At 34.9% G+C, this 21,536-nt stretch overlaps 1 protein-coding gene across 3 annotated transcripts in view; it reads left to right on the top strand.

Moving 5' to 3' along the window:
• Eps15 (epidermal growth factor receptor pathway substrate 15) overlaps positions 1 to 21,536 on the top strand; it is a 126,984-nt gene that overhangs the window by 9,688 nt on the left and 95,760 nt on the right. For 2 of the 3 annotated variants that reach the window (XM_078026242.1, XM_078026244.1), the window contains exon 2: positions 20,418 to 20,453. The exons of the other annotated variant lie outside the window; for it this stretch is intronic. In XM_078026242.1, coding sequence (XP_077882368.1) covers positions 20,418 to 20,453 — 36 coding nt within the window. The remainder of the gene's footprint in view (positions 1 to 20,417; positions 20,454 to 21,536) is intronic. 3 annotated transcript variants of the gene reach the window in all.

Below are 21,536 nucleotides of genomic sequence, written 5' to 3'. Positions count from 1 at the left end.
ATGATATTACATTCCTCTATTAATGTGTAAAGGAACAAAACTATTCAGAGTGGGGGAGATAGAAGGAATGAGAGAGACTGTCAGAATAATAATAACTAATATTTATGAGCGCTTATGATGTATTACTATTTTCAGTAATCCTTACAACTTGGCAACTTTCATTAGTTTTTACAAACTGATAATCTGATAATCCTTGGTATCCTTTACAAAAAGAGAAAGGGGAGACACTGAAGTAAAGCAATTTTTCTAGGTCATAATGCTGCAAAATTGTAGAGCCAGATTAACCAGGCAGTGTAAATAACTCAGATTAGTTGTTTTTTGTTTTTGTTGTTGATACTGGGGGTTGAACCCAGGGGCACTTCTACCACTAAGCTATGATTTCTGTGTTTTGTTTTGAGACGGGATCTCACTAAATTGCCTAGGCTGACTTTAAATTTGCCATCCTCCTGCCTCAGCCTCCCAAGTTGCTGGGATTATAAGTTTGCCAATGTACCTGGTTTTAACAACTCAGATATAAATTGAATGAGTCTGTTTGTTTTAAATTGGGGATCTTGCTTTGTTGCCTGGATTGTTCTCGACTTCTGGCTATAATAAGCCTTCCTCCCATAATAAGCCTTCCTCCCAAGTAGCTGGGAATCCAAGCCTGTGTTACTATGCCTAACTTAGAATCTGTAATTTCTTTCTTTCTTTCTTCTCTTCTCTTCTCTTCTCTTCTCTTCTCTTCTCTTCTCTTCTCTTCTCTTCTCTTCTCTTCTCTTCTCTTCTCTCCTCTCTCTCTCTCTCTCTCTCTCTCTCTCTCTCTCTCTCTCTCTCTCTCTCTCTTGCCTGGATTGTTCTCGACTTCTGGGTATAATAAGCCTTCCTCCCATAATAAGCCTTTCTCCCAAGTACTGGGAATCCAAGCCTGTGTTACCATGCCTAACTTTGAATCTGTAATTTCTTTCTTTCTTTCTCTCTCTCTCTCTCTCTCTCTCTCTCTCTCTCTCTCTCTCTCTCTCTCTCTCTCTCTCTCTCGATACTAGAGATAGAACCTAGGGACACTTAACCACTGAGCTACACCCCCATCCCTTTTTTATTTTTTATTTTGAGGCCTTGTAAAGTTGCTGAGGTATCTTTGAACTTTTGATCCTTTTACCTCTCCTGAGTCACTTGGAATTACAGGCATGTGCCATCTTGCCCTACTTGAGTCTGTATCAATGTAAGGGCAAAATGGTCTGACAGAACTGATTGAGATGCCAGTCCTTGATAAAACAATGTATGTTTTAATGTGAAACTCAACATACCACAGAGACCACATCTGTAGAAAGTGATGGTTGTACCAAGTTATGGTGGAGGGTTTTTTAAAGATAGTTGAAAGTAGTTTAACATTTTGCAACCTCTATAAATGTATTGCTTATGAAAGCCTAATCTTATGTAAGGATGCTGTATTTCTTGTCAATATTTACTTTTTTTCATAGCTTTATCAAGGTAAATTTTTTTTTCATTTTGATGTTCATTTTTTTATTGGTTGTTCAAAATATTACAAAGCTCTTGACATATCATATTTCATACATTTGATTTAAGTGGGTTATGAACTCCCATTTTTACCCTATATACAGATTGCAGAATCACATCGGTTACACATCCACGTTTTTACATATTGCCATACTAGTGACTGTTGTATTCTGCTGTCTTTCCTATCCTCTACTATCCCCCCTCCCTTCCCCTCCCATCTTCTCTCTCTACCCCATCTACTGTAATTCATTTCTATCCCTTATCAAGGTACAGTAAAATGCATATATTTGAAGTATGCAGTTTGATCAGTTTTGACGTTTTGACATGTATGTAATCAATACAATCAATATAATATTTCTATTATGTTTTTTTTTAATTTGAAATCATGCAGACTGTGTGTCCTGGATGATTTATTACAATAGAAATTAATCACCTTAAGATATATAGAACTCCACTCCCACATCTCAACTATTTCAAAATTAAATGGCACACTTATAAATATCTCACAGGTCAAAGAAGAAAGCACAAGAAAAGTAATAAGAAGTGCTTTAAACTAAGTGATAATAAAAGCTTAAAATATCAGAATGGGAGGAAATAGTACTCAGATATACATTTATAACTTAAAGTACTTATATCAGAAAGAAACTAGATTAACAAATTATTTTCAAATTAGGTAGTATTAAGGAAAAAATAAGAGTAGGAGCAGAAATATATGAAATAGAAAAGAAATAATACAGCTATAAGTTGATAAAAATCAAACAAGTCTAATCAAGAAAAAGTAAAAACACAAAAATTAATATCAATGGAAATGGGATTATCAAAACAACCCTATAGATGCTAAAAATATATTAAGGTAATATTATAATTGTATGCCAACATATGTGATAGCTTACATAACATGGTCTATATTAGAGAAGGGTTCATGTGCTGCTGAGGAGAAAGTGTATTCAGTCATTGATGGATGAAATATTCTATATATGTCTGTCAAGTCTAAATTGTCAGTTGTGTTTTTTTAGTTCTATAGCTTCTTTATTTAGTTTTTGTTTGAAGGAGCTATCCAGTGGTAACAGAGGCATTTTAAAGTTATCCAGTATTATTGTGTTGTAGTCTATTTGGTTCTTGAAATTGAGAAGGGTTTATTTGATGTATATAGATGTTCCATTGTTTAATGCATAAATATTTATGATTATTATGTCTTGTTGATGTATAGTTCCCTTAAGCTGTATGAAATGGCCTTCTTTGTCACTTCTGATTAATTGTGGCTTGAAGTCCACTTTATCTGATCCTGCTTGTTTTATGAGATCCATATGAATGATATGTTGCTGATATTTACTTTTAATCTAATATTCTTTTAAGAGTTTCTTCAGTATGTTATTGCTGAAGATGATAGCATGTATCAGAGAAACTAAACAAATATATTATTAAATAAAACCTGAAACCACTATTTCTAAAGATTTATGATGTTCCAGATATGGTCATTTTTGCAAACTAGAATAAAATAGAGGGAGATCTTGGGCCAAAAGTCAGAATATCTTAGCTTAATTGACAATTTTAATTATTTATAGAGATGTTAATTTTTATGAAATGTTGCATTTAATTTTGATAAATCACTGATATTAAGAATTATTGATAACCTCATTTTATATTGTATTCTACTGACATAATATAGATTTATAATTAAGTATATATTAAGAATAAACTTGTATGCATTAAAATTGCCTCCAGTTTTGCTGGTTGAGTCTCTTATTTCTTTTTTTTTCTTTACTGTTTGTTTTTTTTTTAATTTTGAAAAAATTTTTTTGATTGTTCAAAACATTACAAAGCTCTTGACATATCATATTTCATACATTTGATTCAAGTGGGTTATGAACTCCAATTTTTACTCCGTATACAGATTGCAGAATCACATCGGTTACACATCCACGTTTTTACATATTGCCATACTAGTGACTGTTGTATTCTGTTATCTTTCCTATCCTCTACTGTCCCCCCTCCCCTCCCCTCCCATCTTCTCTCACTACCCCATCTACTGTAATTCATTTCTCTCCCTTGATTTTTTTCCCTTTCCTCTCACATCCTCTTATATGTAATTTTGTATAACAATGAGGGTCTCCTTCCATTTCCATGCAATTTCCCTTCTCCCTCCCACCTCTCGTCCCTGTTTAATGTTAATCTTTTTCTCATGCTGTTCCTCCCTGCTCTGTTTTTAGTTGCTCTCCTTATATCAAAGAAGACATTTGGCGTTTGTTTTTTAGGGATTGGCTAGCTTCATTTAGCATAATCTGTTCTAATGCCATCCATTTCCCTGCAAATTCCATGATTTTGTCATTTTTTAGTGCTGAGTAATACTCCATGGTGTATAAATGCCACATTTTTAATCCATTCATCTATTGAAGGGCATCTAAGTTGGTTCCACAATCTAGCTATTGTGAATTGTGCTGCTATGAACATCTACGTAGCAGTATCCCTATAGTACGCTCTTTTAAGGTCTTCAGGGAATAGTCCGAGAAGGGCAATAGCTGGGTCAAATGGTGGTTCCATTCCCAGCTTTCCCAGGAATCTCCATACTGCTTTCCAAATTGGCCGCACCAATTTGCAGTCCCACCAGCAATGTACAAGTGTACCCTTTTCCCCATATCCTCGCCAGCACTTGTTGTTTGACTTCATAATGGCTGCCAATCTTACTGGAATGAGATGGTATCTTAGGGTGGTTTTGATTTGCATTTCTCTGACTGCTAGAGATGGTGAGCATTTTTTTCATGTACTTGTTGATTGATTGTATATCCTCCTCTGAGAAGTGTCTGTTCAGGTCCTTGGCCCATTTGTTGATTGGGTTATTTGTTTTCTTATTGCTTAATTTTTTGAGTTCTTTGTATACTCTGGATATTAGGGCTCTATCTGAAGTGTGAGGAGTAAATATTTGTTCCCAGGATGTAGGCTCCCTATTTACCTCTCTTATTGTTTCTCTTGCTGAGAGAAAACTTTTCAGTTTAAGTAAGTCCCATTTGTTGATTCTGGTTTTTAGAGTCTCTTATTTCAGAAAACAGTTACTGAATGTCTCATGTGTGTCACTACTTCAATAGGCCACGGAAATATGAGACTAAGACCATGACATTTAGCTGAATTAGTTTTTGGTCTTTTAGGGGTAAACACTGCTTTTTTGGTGTGATAAGTACTATGATGAAGGAGTAACCTGTGATTATGATGGAATTTTTATAGTAATTTAGTTTTTAATTTTTAAAAATACTTTATAGTATTTAAGGTTGATTATATAGATGACTTCTTAAATCATACCTAGGGCAACAACAGGGCTGGAGACATAGCTTAGTGATAGATTGTTTGCCTAGCATGTACAAGGCCCTGAGTTTGATCCCCAGCAAAGTGGATGAAAAAAAAAAGACATTTGATTCAAAACATATTTAATTCAAGTCAGTTTTCCTATGTTTAATTTTTTTTCTTTGGATTAAAGCAAGAATTTTAAACTTTGAGTTAGGACATTAGAAATGGGGTTCAAGGATAGATTTTAAAAGACCTGTCCCCAGCAGTATGACAACTATTTACACAATATTTACATTTTATTAGGTGTCACTGATTTAAAGATGATTTAAAGTATACATGAGGATGTGTGGGGGTTATATGCAAATACTGCATCATTGGACTGATAAAGCATGTGCTAGGCCCTGGGTTGGATCCCCAGAATTGCAACAACCTTCCCTAGTCTCCAGCCCCACAAAACAAAACAAAACAAAACAAAAACACTTCACCATTTTAAGGGTCTAGAGCATCTGCAGATTTTGATATTTGTAGGACATCTTAGAACCAATCCCTTAGGGAAATCATGGAACGACTGTACTTCGTTAGTATAAAGGAGACACTTAGTAAATAGAATTGCTTTGATTTTATTGATATTTATGTACAGAATTCATATAAGTATTCTTTTAAATGTTTCTTACTTCCGAAGTTCTTACTCATTAAAGAAGACTTGGAACATGCAGAAAAATAGTAGATGGATAACCATCCACACGGTTTTTAAGATTTTTTAAAAAAATGTTTCCCATTTATATGATTTTCATATATGACTGTGAAATCACATATTCAATGTATAATTTTCTGTTCTGAAGGGATTTTTTTTTTGTACTGGGGATTGAATCTAGGTGAGTGCTATTCCTGAGTTACATACCCATACCTTTTGTTTTTTTACTTTTTTAAAAAAAATTATTTTTTAGTTATAGGTGGACATAATAATATCTTTATTTTTGTGCGGTGATGAGGCTCAAACCTAGTGCCTCACACATGCTAGGTGATTGCTTTACCTCTTAGCCAAAACTTTTTCACTTTTAAGACAGGGTCTCCCTAAATAGCTGAGGCTGGCCTTGAATTTGTAATCTTCCTGTTTCAAATTTTTGAGTTGCTGGGATTATTGGCATGATCACCACCCTCAACTGAGTTTTGTTTTCTTTAACTTAACATTATCGGTATATTCCTTTGTGGTCTTTTAAGCATCTTTTTCATATCTTTGGAATCATGTCATTGATTAGGTGTTATATACTTTAGTTAATTAAGCCCTTTATGTATACAGATATTTTATATAAATTATTATTAATACTATTGCACATAACCTTTGATATACCACTTTCTGGGTTCTTTTCTATAGAATTGTATGTGCTAATTTTCTGTATAATTGAATTATTTTTCTATGTATACCTTTGAGTTTTGAAATCAAATGAGTTGTTTTTTGGGAGAGGATTGAACTCAGGAGCACTCAACCACTGAGCCACATCTCCAGCCCTATTTTGTATTTTTTTTAGAGACAGGATCTTACAGAGTTGCTTAGCTCCTCACTTTTGTGGAGGCTGGCTTTGAACTTGTGGTCCTCCTGCCTTAGTTTCCTGAGCTGCTGGGATTACAGGTGTTTGCCAAGGCGCTGGCAAATGAGTGGTTTTTAAGATCTTGAATTGCAGACAGCATTAATGATTCAAATAGCACCATTTTATAGTAGCAGCACCATTTTATAGTTCTACCAGTAGTTAATGAGGATGAGGATTTTCTAATCATCCTCTCCAATGATTGTTAGATTGTTATATGAATTTTTGATTCTGACCATTTTAGTTGGTGTGAAGTGGTATTTCATTGCTTTTTTTTTTATGTCCTTGAAAGTATATTCTACACATTGTAAATTTATTGAGTTGATTTCTAGGCCAGGTTTAAAAATATTCCATGTATCCAAATTAATGAACAGGTATAGTTTAAAACAAACAAACAAACAACAACAACAACAAAAACAAATGTTCTATTTTGAAGGAATTAAGATGAGAATATTTAATTTGGTTGAGAGGCCATTAATAATTTGTCAAATTTCACTTATTATTGGAAATTAACATTAAAAATTGTGAGCTTGAAGAAGATTCAAGTATTTCAGTTTGCATACAATTTTCATCTTCAGTGTGTTGCTTTCATTCTTAGCCTGTTCTCTACACTCTGTTCTTTTTATTTTTTTTTTCTGGCACACTTTTTTTAAAAAAAAAATTTTATAGTTGTTGATTGACCTTTATTTATTTACTTATATGTGGTGCTGAGGATGGAACCCAGGGCCTCACACATGCTAGGTGAGCACTCTGCTGCTGAACCACAACCCCAGCCCATTCTGGCACCCTTTTATGCATGGCCTTGTAAGATCTGGAGGTGGATTCTAAACCATCTGGCACTTTAGAATGGTTCAGAAACTTAACTCTGTTGACTCTGCTTTGAGCCATACTTGCTTTAAATGACCTGGTTTGTCTTTGTCTTGGGAAGTTTTCTTCTTTATACCCTCACACAGCTTTTTATGACCAGTTTCTTTCTTAGCACAGGAATTTTGGCAGTATCAGTGTACATAGATTAAGTTAAACAAGTCTTATTTTCAAATAATCTCACCGAAAAAATCATAAGGAAAATTTCAGAAAACATTTAGGTTTTTTTTTTTTTTTAAAATGGATCTTATTTTATTTTATTTATTTATATGCAGTGCTGAGGATCGAACCCAGGGCCTCACGCATGCCAGGCAAGTACTTTACCACTGAGCCACAACTCCAGCCCCAATATTTACTTTTTTAAATAAGCATATAATTGAAATAATTTGTATACTAATTCCTGTTTGATAAAATTGCAGTTTTTTAGGTACTAATTATAGGTATTCTTTCATTATAAGGCCAGGTGGAAAGAAAGTATATTCTACACATTGTAAATTTACTGAGTTGATTCCTAGTCCAGGTTTAAAAATATTCCATGTATCCAAATTAACGAACAGGTGTAGTTTAAAACAAACAAACAACAACAACAACAAAAACAAATCCTATACCTGCATTTAAAAATATAAACCATCAAGCACTTCCACAAAACTTCTGGAGGTACTGAATTATGTTTAAATTTATGTTTAAATATTGGTTATTTGTTAAGATATTTTCTTTTGAACTCATGACCTTTTGTTTTCTTTAAGAAGGTTATATTTTTTGCTTTAAAAACAGCTTTATTGAGATATAATTGATAATATAATAAGTTTACCCATTTAAAGTGTATAGTTCACTGATTTTTAAAATTTTTTTGTAGTTGAAGGTGTTCGGTATACCTTTATTTTTATGCGGTGCTAAGGATTGAACCCAGTGCCTCACACATGCCAGGCAAGCCCTCCACCACTGAGCTACAGCCCCAATTCCCTGTACACTATTTTTTTAGTCATTAATATATATCTACAAACAAATTTAGAGCATTTAATCACCTCAAAAACAAACCCCATCCCCGTTCAGTATCACCATTCTGCCTCCACGTTTCTCCTAGCCCTAAGCAACCACTAATCTACTTTCTGTCGGTATAGATTTCTCTATTCTGGACTTTTTATGAAGGGAATAAAACTAACATGTAGATGGTTGTGACTGGCTTCTTTCACTTATCATAATGTTTTGAGATTGATCCAAGTTGTAGTAAGTATTAGTAATTCATTCCTTTATATAGCTGAATAGTTTTCCATGTATGGTTATGCCACATTTTGTTTATTCATTTGCCTATGGATGGATATTTGATATGTTTTCACCTTTGGATTATCATGAATAATGTTATTATAAACATTCATGTATAAGTTTTTGTGTGGGATAAATATTGTTGTTTCTGTTGTGTATATATCGGGCCATGTGGGAACTCTGTTTAGTCATTTGAGAGACTGCTGACTGCTTTCTAAAGTAGCAGCACCATTTTATAGTTCCATCAGTAGTTAATGAGGATGAGGATTTTCTAATCATCCTCTCCAATGATTGTTAGATTTTTATATGAATTTTTGATTCTGAACATTTTAGTTGGTGTGAAGTGGTATTTCATTGCTTTTTTTTTTTTTTTTGCATGTCCTTGATGACTAATGCTATTGGGTATTTTGTGTGCTTATTAGCCATTTGTAGATTTTCTTTGAAAAATCATCTGTGTCCCTTCCTCATTTGAAAATTGAATTATATATCTTTTTATTGTTGAGTTATGAGAGTTTATATTCTAGATATAAGTGTCCTGTCAGATGTATGGTCTGCATCTATTTCTCCAATTTAGTGGGTTGTCTTTTTACTTTCTTGACGGTATTCTCTGAAGCACTTTGTTTTTAATTTTTATTAAATCTTATTTATCTATTTTTGTCTTTTATTGCTTATGCTTTTGGTGTTACATTTAAAAATCTTTTGGCAAATCCAAAGTCACAATGATTTATCTTTATGTTTCTTCTAAAAGTTTTATAGTTTTGGCTGTTGTATCTAGTTCTTTGATCTGTTTTGAGTTAATCTTTATAAAGGATGTGAGTTAAGGGTCCTACTTCTTTCTGTGGATATGTTTTGCTTGTTATATGGTGTCCTAGCACCATTTGTTGAAGACTATTCTTTCTGCCTTGAATGATCTTACCACCTTTGTAAGAAATCAGTTAACTGTAGATGTATTGGTTTATTTCTGACTCTTAATTCTGTTTTGTGGATATGTAAGTCTGCCCAGGCAGTACAATGCTGTCTTGAGAACCATTGCTTTGTAGTGAGTTTTGAAATTGGAATGTGTTAGTTATCTAACTTTGTTTTTTTCCTTTCAGGATTACTTTGGCTATTCTTGGTTTCTTGCTATTCCATGTGGATTTTATTTTATTTTATTTTACTTCGAGACAGGGTCTCACTGAATTGCTTAGTGCCTAGTTTTTGCTGATGCTGGCTTTGAACTTGCAATCCTCCTGCCTCAGCCTCCCAAGTCACTGGGATTACAGGCATGCACCACCGCGCCCAGCTTCCCTTCATTTTTTTTTTTGAGAATTTTAATATTTATTTTTTAGTTTTCGGCGGACACAACATCTTTGTTTGTATGTGGTGCTGAGGATCAAACCCGGGCCACACGCATGCCAGGCGAGTGCGCTTCCGCTTGAGCCACATCCCCAGCCCTCCCTTTATTTTTAAGACCCTTCTTTTCAATTTTATTTTTCTACTTCTTAAGATTGATGACAAAAGGATAGATAAAAGAGTTAGTTGTGATATGGTCATCATTGCTCCACATGTGTGTACTTGGTTGTACATAGAAAATATTCATCTAATTGTTACTAAAGTTAATTTTGTTTGTAGAAACACAGGAAGTTGAATTGTAGCTTAAATTTTGAATCTTTGTCTTCTAAGAAATATTCTATAATGTGACATAGAATAGTTTTTTTTCCTCTGCATAGGATTCTTTAGTATTATTCACTTACTCCATTCTTTCAAATATTTTACTTATAAAGTATTTGTTATCTTCTACATGTAAGGTACCATGCATATATGTCAGTAAGAAAAAAGTTCTGAAACTTAGATTTGAATTGTCCACTACCATTTGTCTGATTGCCTTTAGACTGTATTAATTGCTTAAATCACTTTGAGTATATTATAGAATTTTCAAAGGCAATGGAAATTAATGTGTTGATACAATATCAAAAGAATACCATTCAGGGCTGGGGTTGTGGCTCAGTTGTAGAGTGCTTGCCTAGCACATGTGAGATATTGGGTTCAATTCTCAGCACCATATAAATAAAGTTATATATAAAAAAAGTATCTCATGCTTATATAAAAAAAGAATGCTATTCAGGTTCTGAATGTAATTTAATTAATTTTAAAAATGAAACTAGGAGTTAGAACAAATAGAGAAAAAGAAATATAAGAGAAAACTGTAGTATTTTTCAGTGCTGCAGTGTTAGAAGTGAGGCCTACTGCTAGGTCTTGTGCATGCCATCCTCATTCTGTGTCCACCATGCATGCATGCAGGTGGCCATTCAGACCTGCTAGCTGGAGTCCCTTTTCGGCCATGTCTGGGTCTTCTGCTCACTGCATGGCCTCCCCAGGCCTCCCTACACCCTCTGTGTGGAGGACTGGTCCTAAGGAAAGAAGATCCTAGCAAGTGCTAGAACCCTAGGCCCTTGGTTCCTAGTTTCCCCCCCAGCTGCAACCATGCTGTGGGATTGACCTTGTGGGCTACACTGGGTACCAACTCTATTTGTTTTCCAAGGAAAAATTCAAATTGCTGCTCTTTTGAAATTACTCTGTCAACATAAAGAACCATGTATGGATCTTGTTTCATTTTTATGTCAACTTGGTAAAAATGCACTTGAACTCTGGAGGGGGGGAGATGGTGCCAGATTATAAGAAGCAGCATGTCTGTCTGATTGTATGCATAGTTGTCAATGACCAAAAGCAAATTAAAAGTATCTCTAGATTCTGAATGTGAAGAAAGCTTTGTGATACCAAGAAAAAAGGTAGATAAATGTGCATAAGTACAAGTTAATAAAAAAGTGTTACTTTATCTTTTATTTCAGTAATTATTTGTGTTTAATGGAAAATGGTACTTATGGCTGAAAGTTTTTTAGGATTTAGGAAATATGGTAATACTTTTTTGAGTGTTTAAGGTTCGATGTCATTCACATGAAAAATCTTAGCAAGGTAATGGTGAAGATAATAACAAAATTGATAATAGAGGTAACAAACTTAAAAATTAAATAATGTAAGTCCTACTTGAATTTAAATCCTGGTGCCAGTACTCTGGTAGAGGTATGACTTTGAGTCACTCAATTTATTAATGTCTTATTTTCCTTATCCTTTAAATATAGTGTATTAATATATGATTTAGAAAGTTAAAAGGCCTCATTAATGTGCTTAGTAGTCCCTGGTGTACAGGAAATGCTCAGTAAGGATTCAGTGAAAGTTATTGTTAGGAATCTGTGAAACACAGTGTTTGTATGATTTTAAAATGTATTGTTGTTTAAGTTCGTACTTTAGCGTTTAACTTGCCTTTTTATTAAAAAATAAAATTTATTATTATTATTATTATTTTTTTTTTTGGTGGTGTTGAGGATGGAACTTGGGACTGTCTTTAAAAAAACAAATTATTTTCACCAGTACTGGAGATTGAACCCAGGGCTATATATCACCAACCCTTTATATATATATTTTTAAAATTTGAGACGAGGCCTTTCTGAATTTATTGCCCAGACTGTCCTCCAATTTGCAGTCCTCTTGCCTTAGCCTCCCAAGTAGCTTGGATTACAGCTAATTTATAAAACAACAACATTTCATTACTGATCCTTTTGGGTCTCGGGTACCCTGTAAATTGTAAGAAAAAAACCTAATTTGTGCAAATCTTATATTTTTTTTATTTAATCCAAGTTGGTGTCTAGAGTGAACTCTGAGGGTCTGTCCTCCATCCCATTTTGTAAGTCATTACTGTTTAAATTACTGATGAGAATCCTTACTAGCAAATTCTTTACTGCTTTGAAAATAAGTACTATTCAGCTAGTAAATATGTAAACGTGTGTTTTCTCAGTTCACTTTAAGAAATAAATTTATTTAGAGCTGATACTGGTGGTGTGTGCCTGTAGTTCCCCCTACTTGGAACGCTGAGCAGGAGGATAACTTGAACCCAGGAGTTTGGGGCCACCTTGGGCAATGGTGAGACTTCCTCTTGAAAAGAAAACGAAGAAAAAGTAAATTGATTTATCTAGAAAATAATGTTTATGTAAAATTATACTTGATAAAAAGTAAGTTGTATGGACATTTTTTTATTATATATGTTTTTAGTTGCAGGTGGACACAATATCTTTTTATTTTTAAATGGTGCTGAGGATCAAACCCAGTGTTTCACTTGTGTCAGGCGAACACTGGACCACTGAGCCCCAGCCCAGGACATATTTTTTGATCAGATTGAATTAGATTCAAGAAAAGTAGTCTAATATTGATTTGAGTTATTGGTATAGTCTTTTTACACCCATCATTTTTCAGTAGTATCCAACTGAACTATCTTTTTGAAATTCTTTTTCTCTCATTGCTGATAATTTCCAAAGTCAATATTTTCTTAGATCCAAATTTTAAAAACTTCAAGAATACTATACTTAACCAGTATTCTTGGGTCTTTGCTTATTATGCTCTCAGTTTAAAAATGGTTTTTATGGAACAAACACGACATGTTAACATGTTTGCAGAATGAAGTATTGCAACTTTTACTAGAATGTAAGCTCTTGTGAGAGCAGCAGCCCTGTCTGATGATGATAATTCTTCTTCTTCTTCAAAATATATTTTTAGTTGTCAATGACCTATATTTTATTTATTTACATGTGGTGCTGAGAATCGAACCCAGTGCCTCACATATGCCAGGCAAATGTGCTACCAGCCCCAGCCCCACCTGTCTGATTATTCTGACTCCAGATAGATCAAACCTATCATTCTATACCTAGAAGGCATCCACTACATGCTTATTAAACTATTAAATGAGTTGCAAATGCTCGTGGTTAACGTCATGCATTCTTTGGGGGAACTACTCCAGTGACTGCTTGTGTTTCCTTGTTCGTACCTTACCCCATGTCTATAGGTGAGAACTCTCACCTAAAGGAGAACTTGATTTTCTTACTTTCTTTTTGGTACCAGAGGTTGAACCCAGTGGTGCTTAACCACTAAGCCACATCCCCAGACCTTTTTTATATTTTATTTAGAGATAGGTTCTAATTAAGTTTCTTTAGGACTTCGCTAAATTGCTGAGGCGGGCTTTGAACTCGAGATCCTCCTGCCTCAGCCTTCTGAGCCACTGTGATTACAGGCATGGGCCACGAGTGGCTGGGACTTGATTTTCTTTACCTTCCCACTTTCCCTACCAACAACTTTAGAGTTGTTCTCCTTTCTAAGATTGTCTATTACTGGCTTTCTCTTGACCCCTCGGTTTCTGATTTCTGTTTTCCTTTTCAGTTTGGATTATTTGAACACTATTGCACCTTTTTATTTTCATTTCTACCTTCTCTTTATTGTTATTTTTCATCCTGTTTTCCTTTGCATTGTAAAGTATGTAAATCTTTTAGACATCACAGACCTATCAGGAAGTTTTAGTCTTCTAAACTCAAAACATTCACATTGTGTAAGCATGTGTATGAAAGAGTAGGCTCTTGGTTGTATTCGTTTGGTACTTTGACTTTAGGGGATCACCATTAGAGGGGTAGTATTGGTGGTTGAGGAGGAGTTGAAAGATGTAGGGATTGGTCCCCCTTCAGGTTTTGTAGCCCTCTTGAAAATGAAGTATTGGAAGGCAGAATCCTAAGTAGTTGTTTTGTGTTAATAATTTTGTTTTGGGCCTAAAATAATTTTTTTATGGCAAATTAAAGAAAGTTGTGTGCATCATAATGCTGTTTTTTTTTTTGTGTGTGTGTGTGTTCACTGGTGCTGCACTGTTACTTTTTTTTTTTTAAATTCTTACTAAATTGCTAAGTCTCAAACTACTGATCCTCCTGCCTCAGCCCTCCAGATTGCTGGAATTATAGACACCACGTCTGGCATCATTTTTCTTAAATTTTGAGAGAGAAAAACTAAAAAGATTTTGAGTTGGCTTATTTGAAGCAAGAAAATCTATTTCATCATCTTTTTTTTTCTTCTTCTTCTTTTTTTTTTTTTTTTGGTGGTATTGGGAGCTGAACCCAGGGACACTCTACTGCTGAACTACATCTGCATACCTTTTTGTTTTTTATTTTAAGACAAGGTCTCAATAAGTTTTGAGACTGGCTTTGAACTTGGAATCCTTCTGCCTGAACCTCCTCAGTAGTTGGGATTACAGGTGTGAGATACAATGCCTAGTCCATTGTCCTCTTTTCACTACCTAGACGTTGTATATGTTTGCCTGTACAGTCTTTCATTTTCTTTTCCTTTTTTTTCTGCCTGAATTATTGCTGCCTTTTTTTGGAATTTTTTTTTAAGAGAGAGGAGGGGGGGGAGAGAGAGAGAGAGGGAGGGAGGGAGAAGAGAGAGGGGGAGAGAGAGAGAGAGAGAGAGAGAGAGAGAGAGAGAGAGAGAGAGAGAGAGAGAGAGAGAGAGAGAGAATTTATTTATTTATTTTAGTTCTCGGCGGACACAACATCTTTGTTTGTATGTGGTGCTGAGGATCGAACCCGGGCCGCATGCATGCCGCATGCATGCCAGGCGAGCGGGCTACCGCTTGAGCCACATCCCCACCCCCTTTTTTTGGAATTTGCAAAGTGAATTCAGATAAGTCCCCTGTACCCTTCATCCACTTTTCCTATTTGTAACATCTTGTATAACCACGGTACAGCAGCAAACCATAGACCTTATACAAATTTCATCAGTTTTATAAACAGTTCTGTGCTGTCATGGTTTGAATATCTCCTTTAAAATTTATATTGAATGTAATTGCCATCATATTGGTATTGGGAGGGGAGACCTTTAAGAGGTGATTAGGATCATGGGAACTCTACACTCATGAATGAATTAATGTTGTTACCTGGTAGTGGGTTTATTGTATTGAGAGTGGCTTGTTATATGGGCTCTTACATTTTCTACCATGTTCTGGCACAATTGGAGGTGCTGGCACTTTAATATGGACTTCCAGCTTCTAGAACTGAGAAATAAAATTTTCTTTATAAATTATCTAGACCATAGTATTCTGTTACAGCAGCAGAAAATAAATTAAGCCATATTCATATGCAGGCTGAGTACCCTTTATCCAAAATGCTTGGGACCCAGGAGTGTTTAGAATTTTTTTTGGGGCTTTGAAATATTTGCATATATGTAATGAGATATCTTAAAGATGGGACCCACGTCTAAACACAGATTCATTGATGTTTGATGTATATCTTACACACATGGTTTAAAGGTGATTTTCTACAATATTTTTAGTGTACCTGAATTTTGACTGTGACCCCATCAATGAGGTTGGTTTTCCACTTGTACTGTCATGTGGTGCTAAAAGTTTTGTGTTTTGGAATATTTTGAGTTTATGATTTTTGGATTAGTAACACTCAGCCTGTACAATTTATCAAAAGTGGTGTGGATTCATATGGGTTCACCCTAACCACAATCCAAGATAAAGAACTGTTTGATCACAGAGATCTTTTATAATCATACTCACTCTTCTTTCCATTTTATGAAAGCATTCACTGATTACTCTGTATTTCATATGACCTTGGAATAAACTGAAAAAATATTGGCAATGTTTTAGGGTTTTTAAAATTTTTTTCTGAGGATTGAACCCAGTGCCTCACATGTGCTAGACAAGCACTCCACCACTGAGCTACAACCCCAGCCCCTGTTTTTTTTTTTTTTTTTAACATTGCTCTGTAACTGTTTACAGTAAGGATTTAAAAATGTCAGTTCATTTTGTGTGTTTCAGAATCTATATCTCAAAAGAATTGACACTGAAGAAACTCTTTACTAACCTGTGAATTTCTCCAACAGCTGGATTCCTGTATGTATACGTGGGTGTATGTGTATGTGTATGCATGTATACAAGGTATAGTTGGTGTAGACTTCCTTATATTTTTTTTTTTTTTGTGTGTGTGTGCGCTATATTATGCTGTACTAAGAAACAACTCAATATCAGTAACTTACAATAAGAAAAGTGTATTTATTGCCCACATTATAAGTTCCCTAGGAATTAGCTATGGTTCTGTTTTGGCAGTTCTTTTTATTTCAGGATCCAGGCTTGAGAGCAGTCCCTATTTGTGACATATTGTTCTCCTGGCAAGGAGAAAAGAGTAAGAGCTAGCAAAAACACACAGTAGCTCTTAAAGCTTCTACTTAGAACTGGAATTTTCTCACATTTTATTGGCCAAAGTAAGTCATATGTCCAAGCCTCACATTATAATGAAACATCCTCAGAGAGGCTCTATAAGTTGCATTTTTTTTCAGACTGTGTAGTAAATAGAAATGACTCTTTGGAAGTAATTTTTCTTACATTTATAAATATTTAACTTAGTCACAACTGATAATGAATAAATTTTTCATTGTTTTCTTGTGGTGCTTGGGGATCTAACCCAGGGCCTTGTACATGCTAGGCAAGCTTTCTACTGAGCTCAATATTCTGAACTACATTCTCAGCCCTTAAATAATTCTTTTATATTGTAATAAAAGAATTTTAAAAGGCCATATTTTGATTTTGACAACTGTTTAAAAGTTTAAAAGTTTTTCATTCACGACAGATAAGAAAAATTGTGCTCTATATATGTAATATGAATTGTAATGCATTCCGCTGTCATATATAACAAATTAGAATAAAAAAGTTTTTAAAAGTTTTTCATTAGCTGTTTAGTTGCTAAAAGTTCATATGCAATTTTGTATACTGATGAGATTTTTGGATTTTAATTTTTTTTCAGATTAAAAATAGCTTTATTGTTTCATTCTCATTATATAGGTAGGACATTCTTATCATAAAACTGTCTTTGGAGAATGCAAAACAGGGGCTGGGGCAGTGTAGTTCAGTAGTAGGGCCCTCACCTAGCATGGACAGGGCCCTGGATTTGATCCCTAGCACTGCAAAAAAAAAAAAAAAAAAAAAGGAGGAGGATGCATAGGAATACAAAGAATATAAAAATCACTTATTATCTCATCATCCAGAGGTAGTCACTGTGGTGACTTGAGGCATTTTTTTTTCTCCATGCATTCATTATGTGTGTGTGTGATGTATGTGTGTTTAAAATTGGTCGTATTTATAGTTCAACAAGGAAATGTCAAGTTTTGTGTGGGTTTTTGTTTGTTTGTTTTGGGTATCAAGGGTTGAACCTGGGGGCCCTTAACACTAAGCCAGCCTCCAGTCCTCTTTGTTTTTTATTTTGAGAAAGCATCTCTCTAAGTTTCTGAGGCTGGCTCTGAACCTGAGGCCGGCTTTGAACCTGAGGCCCTCCTGCCTTAGGTTCCTGAGCCTCTAGGATTACAGGTGTGTGCCACTGGGTTTGACAAAAGCCAGTTTTACTGAGACACATCTAAAATACTCTGGTCATCTTACTTGATCAGTAGTAACTTGGCAATTTGGATGACTTTTTCCATTCTCACTTAACTGTATCACATTAGTATAGTAGTCAGCACAGGGTGTACTTTAGAACACTTTAGTAAACTAATACCTTCTCATATATGTTTATGTAGTGACCAATGAATCTGTAATTTGATGATTAATAAGGTACAGTTTGGAGCTCAGGATTTCTTACTATGTTTGGTCCCTGCCCCCTGTACTAAAAATGCTACTAAAATCAACTCTTTGTTATCAAGGAAACATTTCATTTGATTCTATATCAAGGTATACTTTTGTAAGTAGGTGACTATATAATTTTTTTGCTCAAATTGAGGCATTTTTGAGAATAAAAAGGGATACTAAAATATTTGAAATTCTATACATTTTTGGAATATTTATTTTTTAACCATTAATGGGTCTTTAATGGCATTAGTAGATCAATAAAATAGTTTCACTTAAATTTTAAATTCAAAAATAAAATTTTCTTAAGTATTTTATTGTACATAATACTGAAATAAGGTTTTTATTGCATGCTAAGAAGTACAAACAGATTGTTTTTGAAAATAACAACTTTTTAAATCAGTGTTTTTTAAATTTTATAACTTTTTATTTTATTTATTTATTTTTATGTGGTGCTGAAGATCGAACCCAGGGCCTTGCATGTGCGAGGCGAGTGCCCTACCGCTGAGCCATAACCCGCAGCCCCTTAAATCAGTTTTTTTAGCCTGCTCTGTCTATGTTATGTCACTCTGGTTTTAATTTTTTCATAAAGTTGTCTGCATGAATTTTCAGAGTTGCATTTTATACATTGTGGTTGCTAAAAACTTTATAGTTGTTTCTTTTCTGTAATTAGAAAAAATTTTTAATTGCTAATGTACTCCTTATGTGCTGTTCAGATAATATTTACTAAATGGAGAACATTCTGTTTTTATTATTAAAAATTATAAATTTATCAGCCCCATATTTTTCATCTGTAGTGTCTTTTTGCCTCTATCCAAGTATTATCTTTGACAAATACTTTTATAAGACAGATCTTGTCAAATAAGTTTTCTCTATGTATGGTTATTTTATATGTTCCACCAAGTTTAAATGCTGCAAAATTGTAAGCCCTCTCTAATTTTATTCCTTTCCAGTACAGAACTAAAATTTATCCTGTTAAAAATAGGAAGACTCTTGATGGAAATTCTACAATTCATTCCGAGGTTTAATTACAGAATTTCAAAAGCAAATCTTCTGTACTATTTGAGCTCTCACTTAAATTTGTTCAGTTTTTACCTTGCTTTTGAAGTATACATTTCAATGTCTCAGCAAACTTTGTTTCTATAAATAGATCTTAGTTAAGTTTTATGAGCTGAAGGATTTTTTTAGCTTTATTAATTTAAGACTTTAAACTTTAATTATGGGTTTCTAACTGTCTTTGAATAATATGTGTCCAATATTTGGAGTAGTTAAAAAGACTCCTTTATAAGTCCAACCTAAGTTTCTCAGTAGTGAATCTTTTTTGAAAATAAGTCCTCCAAACTCTTGCAATTGTCCCTCTTTCCATCCTCATTTTTCTTTAGTTTTACCATGGCGCATGGAGATCCTTCACAAATTCTCCTGTTTAAAAATCACACCCCTGGGGCTGGGGTTGTGGCTCAGTGGTAGATCACTTGCCTAGAATGTGTGAGGCCCTGGGTTCAATCCTCAGCACCACATAAAAATAAATAATAAAAATTAAAAAAAATTCAATCTAAAAAAATATATATATTTTTTCTAAAAATCACACTCCTGGGGCTGGGATTGACGCTCAGAGGTAGAGCACTGGCCTAGTATGTGTGAGGCACTCGGTTCGGTCCTCAGCATCACGTAAATATAAAATAAAGATATTGTGTTCACCTATAACTAAAAAATAAATATTTTTTAAAAAATCACACTCATCTCTTCTTTCAGAACTACTTGCTGTTCTTTATAGATATAGCTGAGCTTTCTGTTAATTGATGCCTTTATATATACTGTAATCTCTGTGTAGAATCACTTTATTTTCACCCATAAAGTTCCATACTTTAAGTTTCTATGAAGCTTCCCTGGACTTAATTCTGAGTCTTGAACATTCTTACATATTGATATACAGGTAAACCTGAGCCTTTAAACACTGATATATATTCCTTTGTTGTCATTCAGATGAGATATTAAATGTGTTTATCTGCTGACCAAAGAACCCTTTGTGTGGAGGGCCTTCATGCTGAGTGACTAGCATTTTCCTTCCCTTATCAGTTGAGGCTGTGTTGGTCACTTCCAGTGATCTGGCCACATTCAAAGTGGCCCCAGATGGTTGTCCCAATCCTGGAAATAGCAGAATGTGTCTTCGTGCGTAGGCGTGACTTCCTGCAGCCCTATGCATTGAGCTATGCTCACCTGTTCCTTTGTGATATTACCCCTTTGCCCTGTTTGGGATAGAATGTTCCATGGAAATGCCCTTTGTGTGACCCCTTCTCTTGCTCTGCCTTTGGGTGTGGCCTACCTAGATGTCAGTCAACCTGCTGACAGCAGATATCATGAAGCTAGACTCAATCCCTTGAATCCTAACCCCTTGCCTTATTTGAATGGCTTCTCCTCTATAAAAGGGGTCAGCACGCCCTCACACTCTCTTTCTTCGGACTCTTAAGGTCAGAGGAGCTGTCTCAGGACCCCCAAAGAAAAAGGTATCTCTGTCTGTTGTGTGGTTATTGCGCGCTACCCAGTTCCCCTGGAGCGACCCTAGGGAATGCTACACCTTTGAACTATGGTGTGAATTGAATGGCCCTGCCTAAGTTTAGGCATTTCACATCTGATTATGTCAATATCATCTTTTTTGGGGGGTGGTGGTGCAAGGGATTGAACTCAGGGGCACTCATTCACTGAGCCACATCCCAGACCTATTTTGTATTTTATTTAGAGATGGAGTCTCACTGAGTTGCTTAGCACCTTGCCATTGCTGAGGTTGGCTTTGAACTTACCTTCCTCCTGTCTCATCCTCCCCAGCTGCTGGGATTACAGGCCTGCACTACCACGCCCAGCTCAGTATCATCTTTTTGTACTTCAATTTATGTATTCATTTGTATTTATTTTTTGCAGGACTGGAGGTTGAACCTATGACATTATGTGTGCTAGGCTAGTGCTCTACCAATGAGCTACATTCCCAACCCCTTATTTGAATATTTTATTGAAGTGGTTTTTGAACTGAATTCAAAGGTACCTAGGGCACTTGGGTAGAGAATTAGAGTGTAGAATGTTGGGGCCTTCCAACTGGCTTCAGCTAAAATATTTCATCTCTAATTTGTCAGATGTTGGGTTTCTGGGTAGAATTTTGCATGAGAAAAAGTTCCAATGTAAACAATTGTTTTCTTTTTGTTACTGGGATTGAATCTAGTGGTATTCCACCACTGAGCTACATCTCCAGCTCCCCCTGCCCTCCCTCTTTTGTAACTGCTAGTAGTAGTATTCTTTTTAGAAAATTTTTAGTTGTAGATGGACATGATACCTTCTTTTAATTTACCTATTTTTATTTGGTGCTGACTATCAAACCTAGTGCCTCACAAATGGTAAGCAAGTGCCCTACCACTGAGCCATAGCCCTAGCCTTCTAGCCCTTCTTATTTTTGAGACAAGGTCTCCTATTTCAGCCTCTTGAGTTGCTGGGATTACTGGTGTATGCTACTGTACCCAGCTTTGTGTTAAAAACAATTTTAAGATTCTTGTTTTATTTCTTGTCTACTTAATCCTTAGTAAAACATGGGACTGTCTTTT

Source organism: Ictidomys tridecemlineatus, chromosome 11 (assembly GCF_052094955.1).
Source record: "Ictidomys tridecemlineatus isolate mIctTri1 chromosome 11, mIctTri1.hap1, whole genome shotgun sequence".
NCBI classification, from domain to species: Eukaryota; Metazoa; Chordata; class Mammalia; order Rodentia; family Sciuridae; genus Ictidomys; species Ictidomys tridecemlineatus.
Note: the sequence above shows the minus strand (reverse complement) of the source record. Positions and strands in the feature narration are given on the sequence as shown.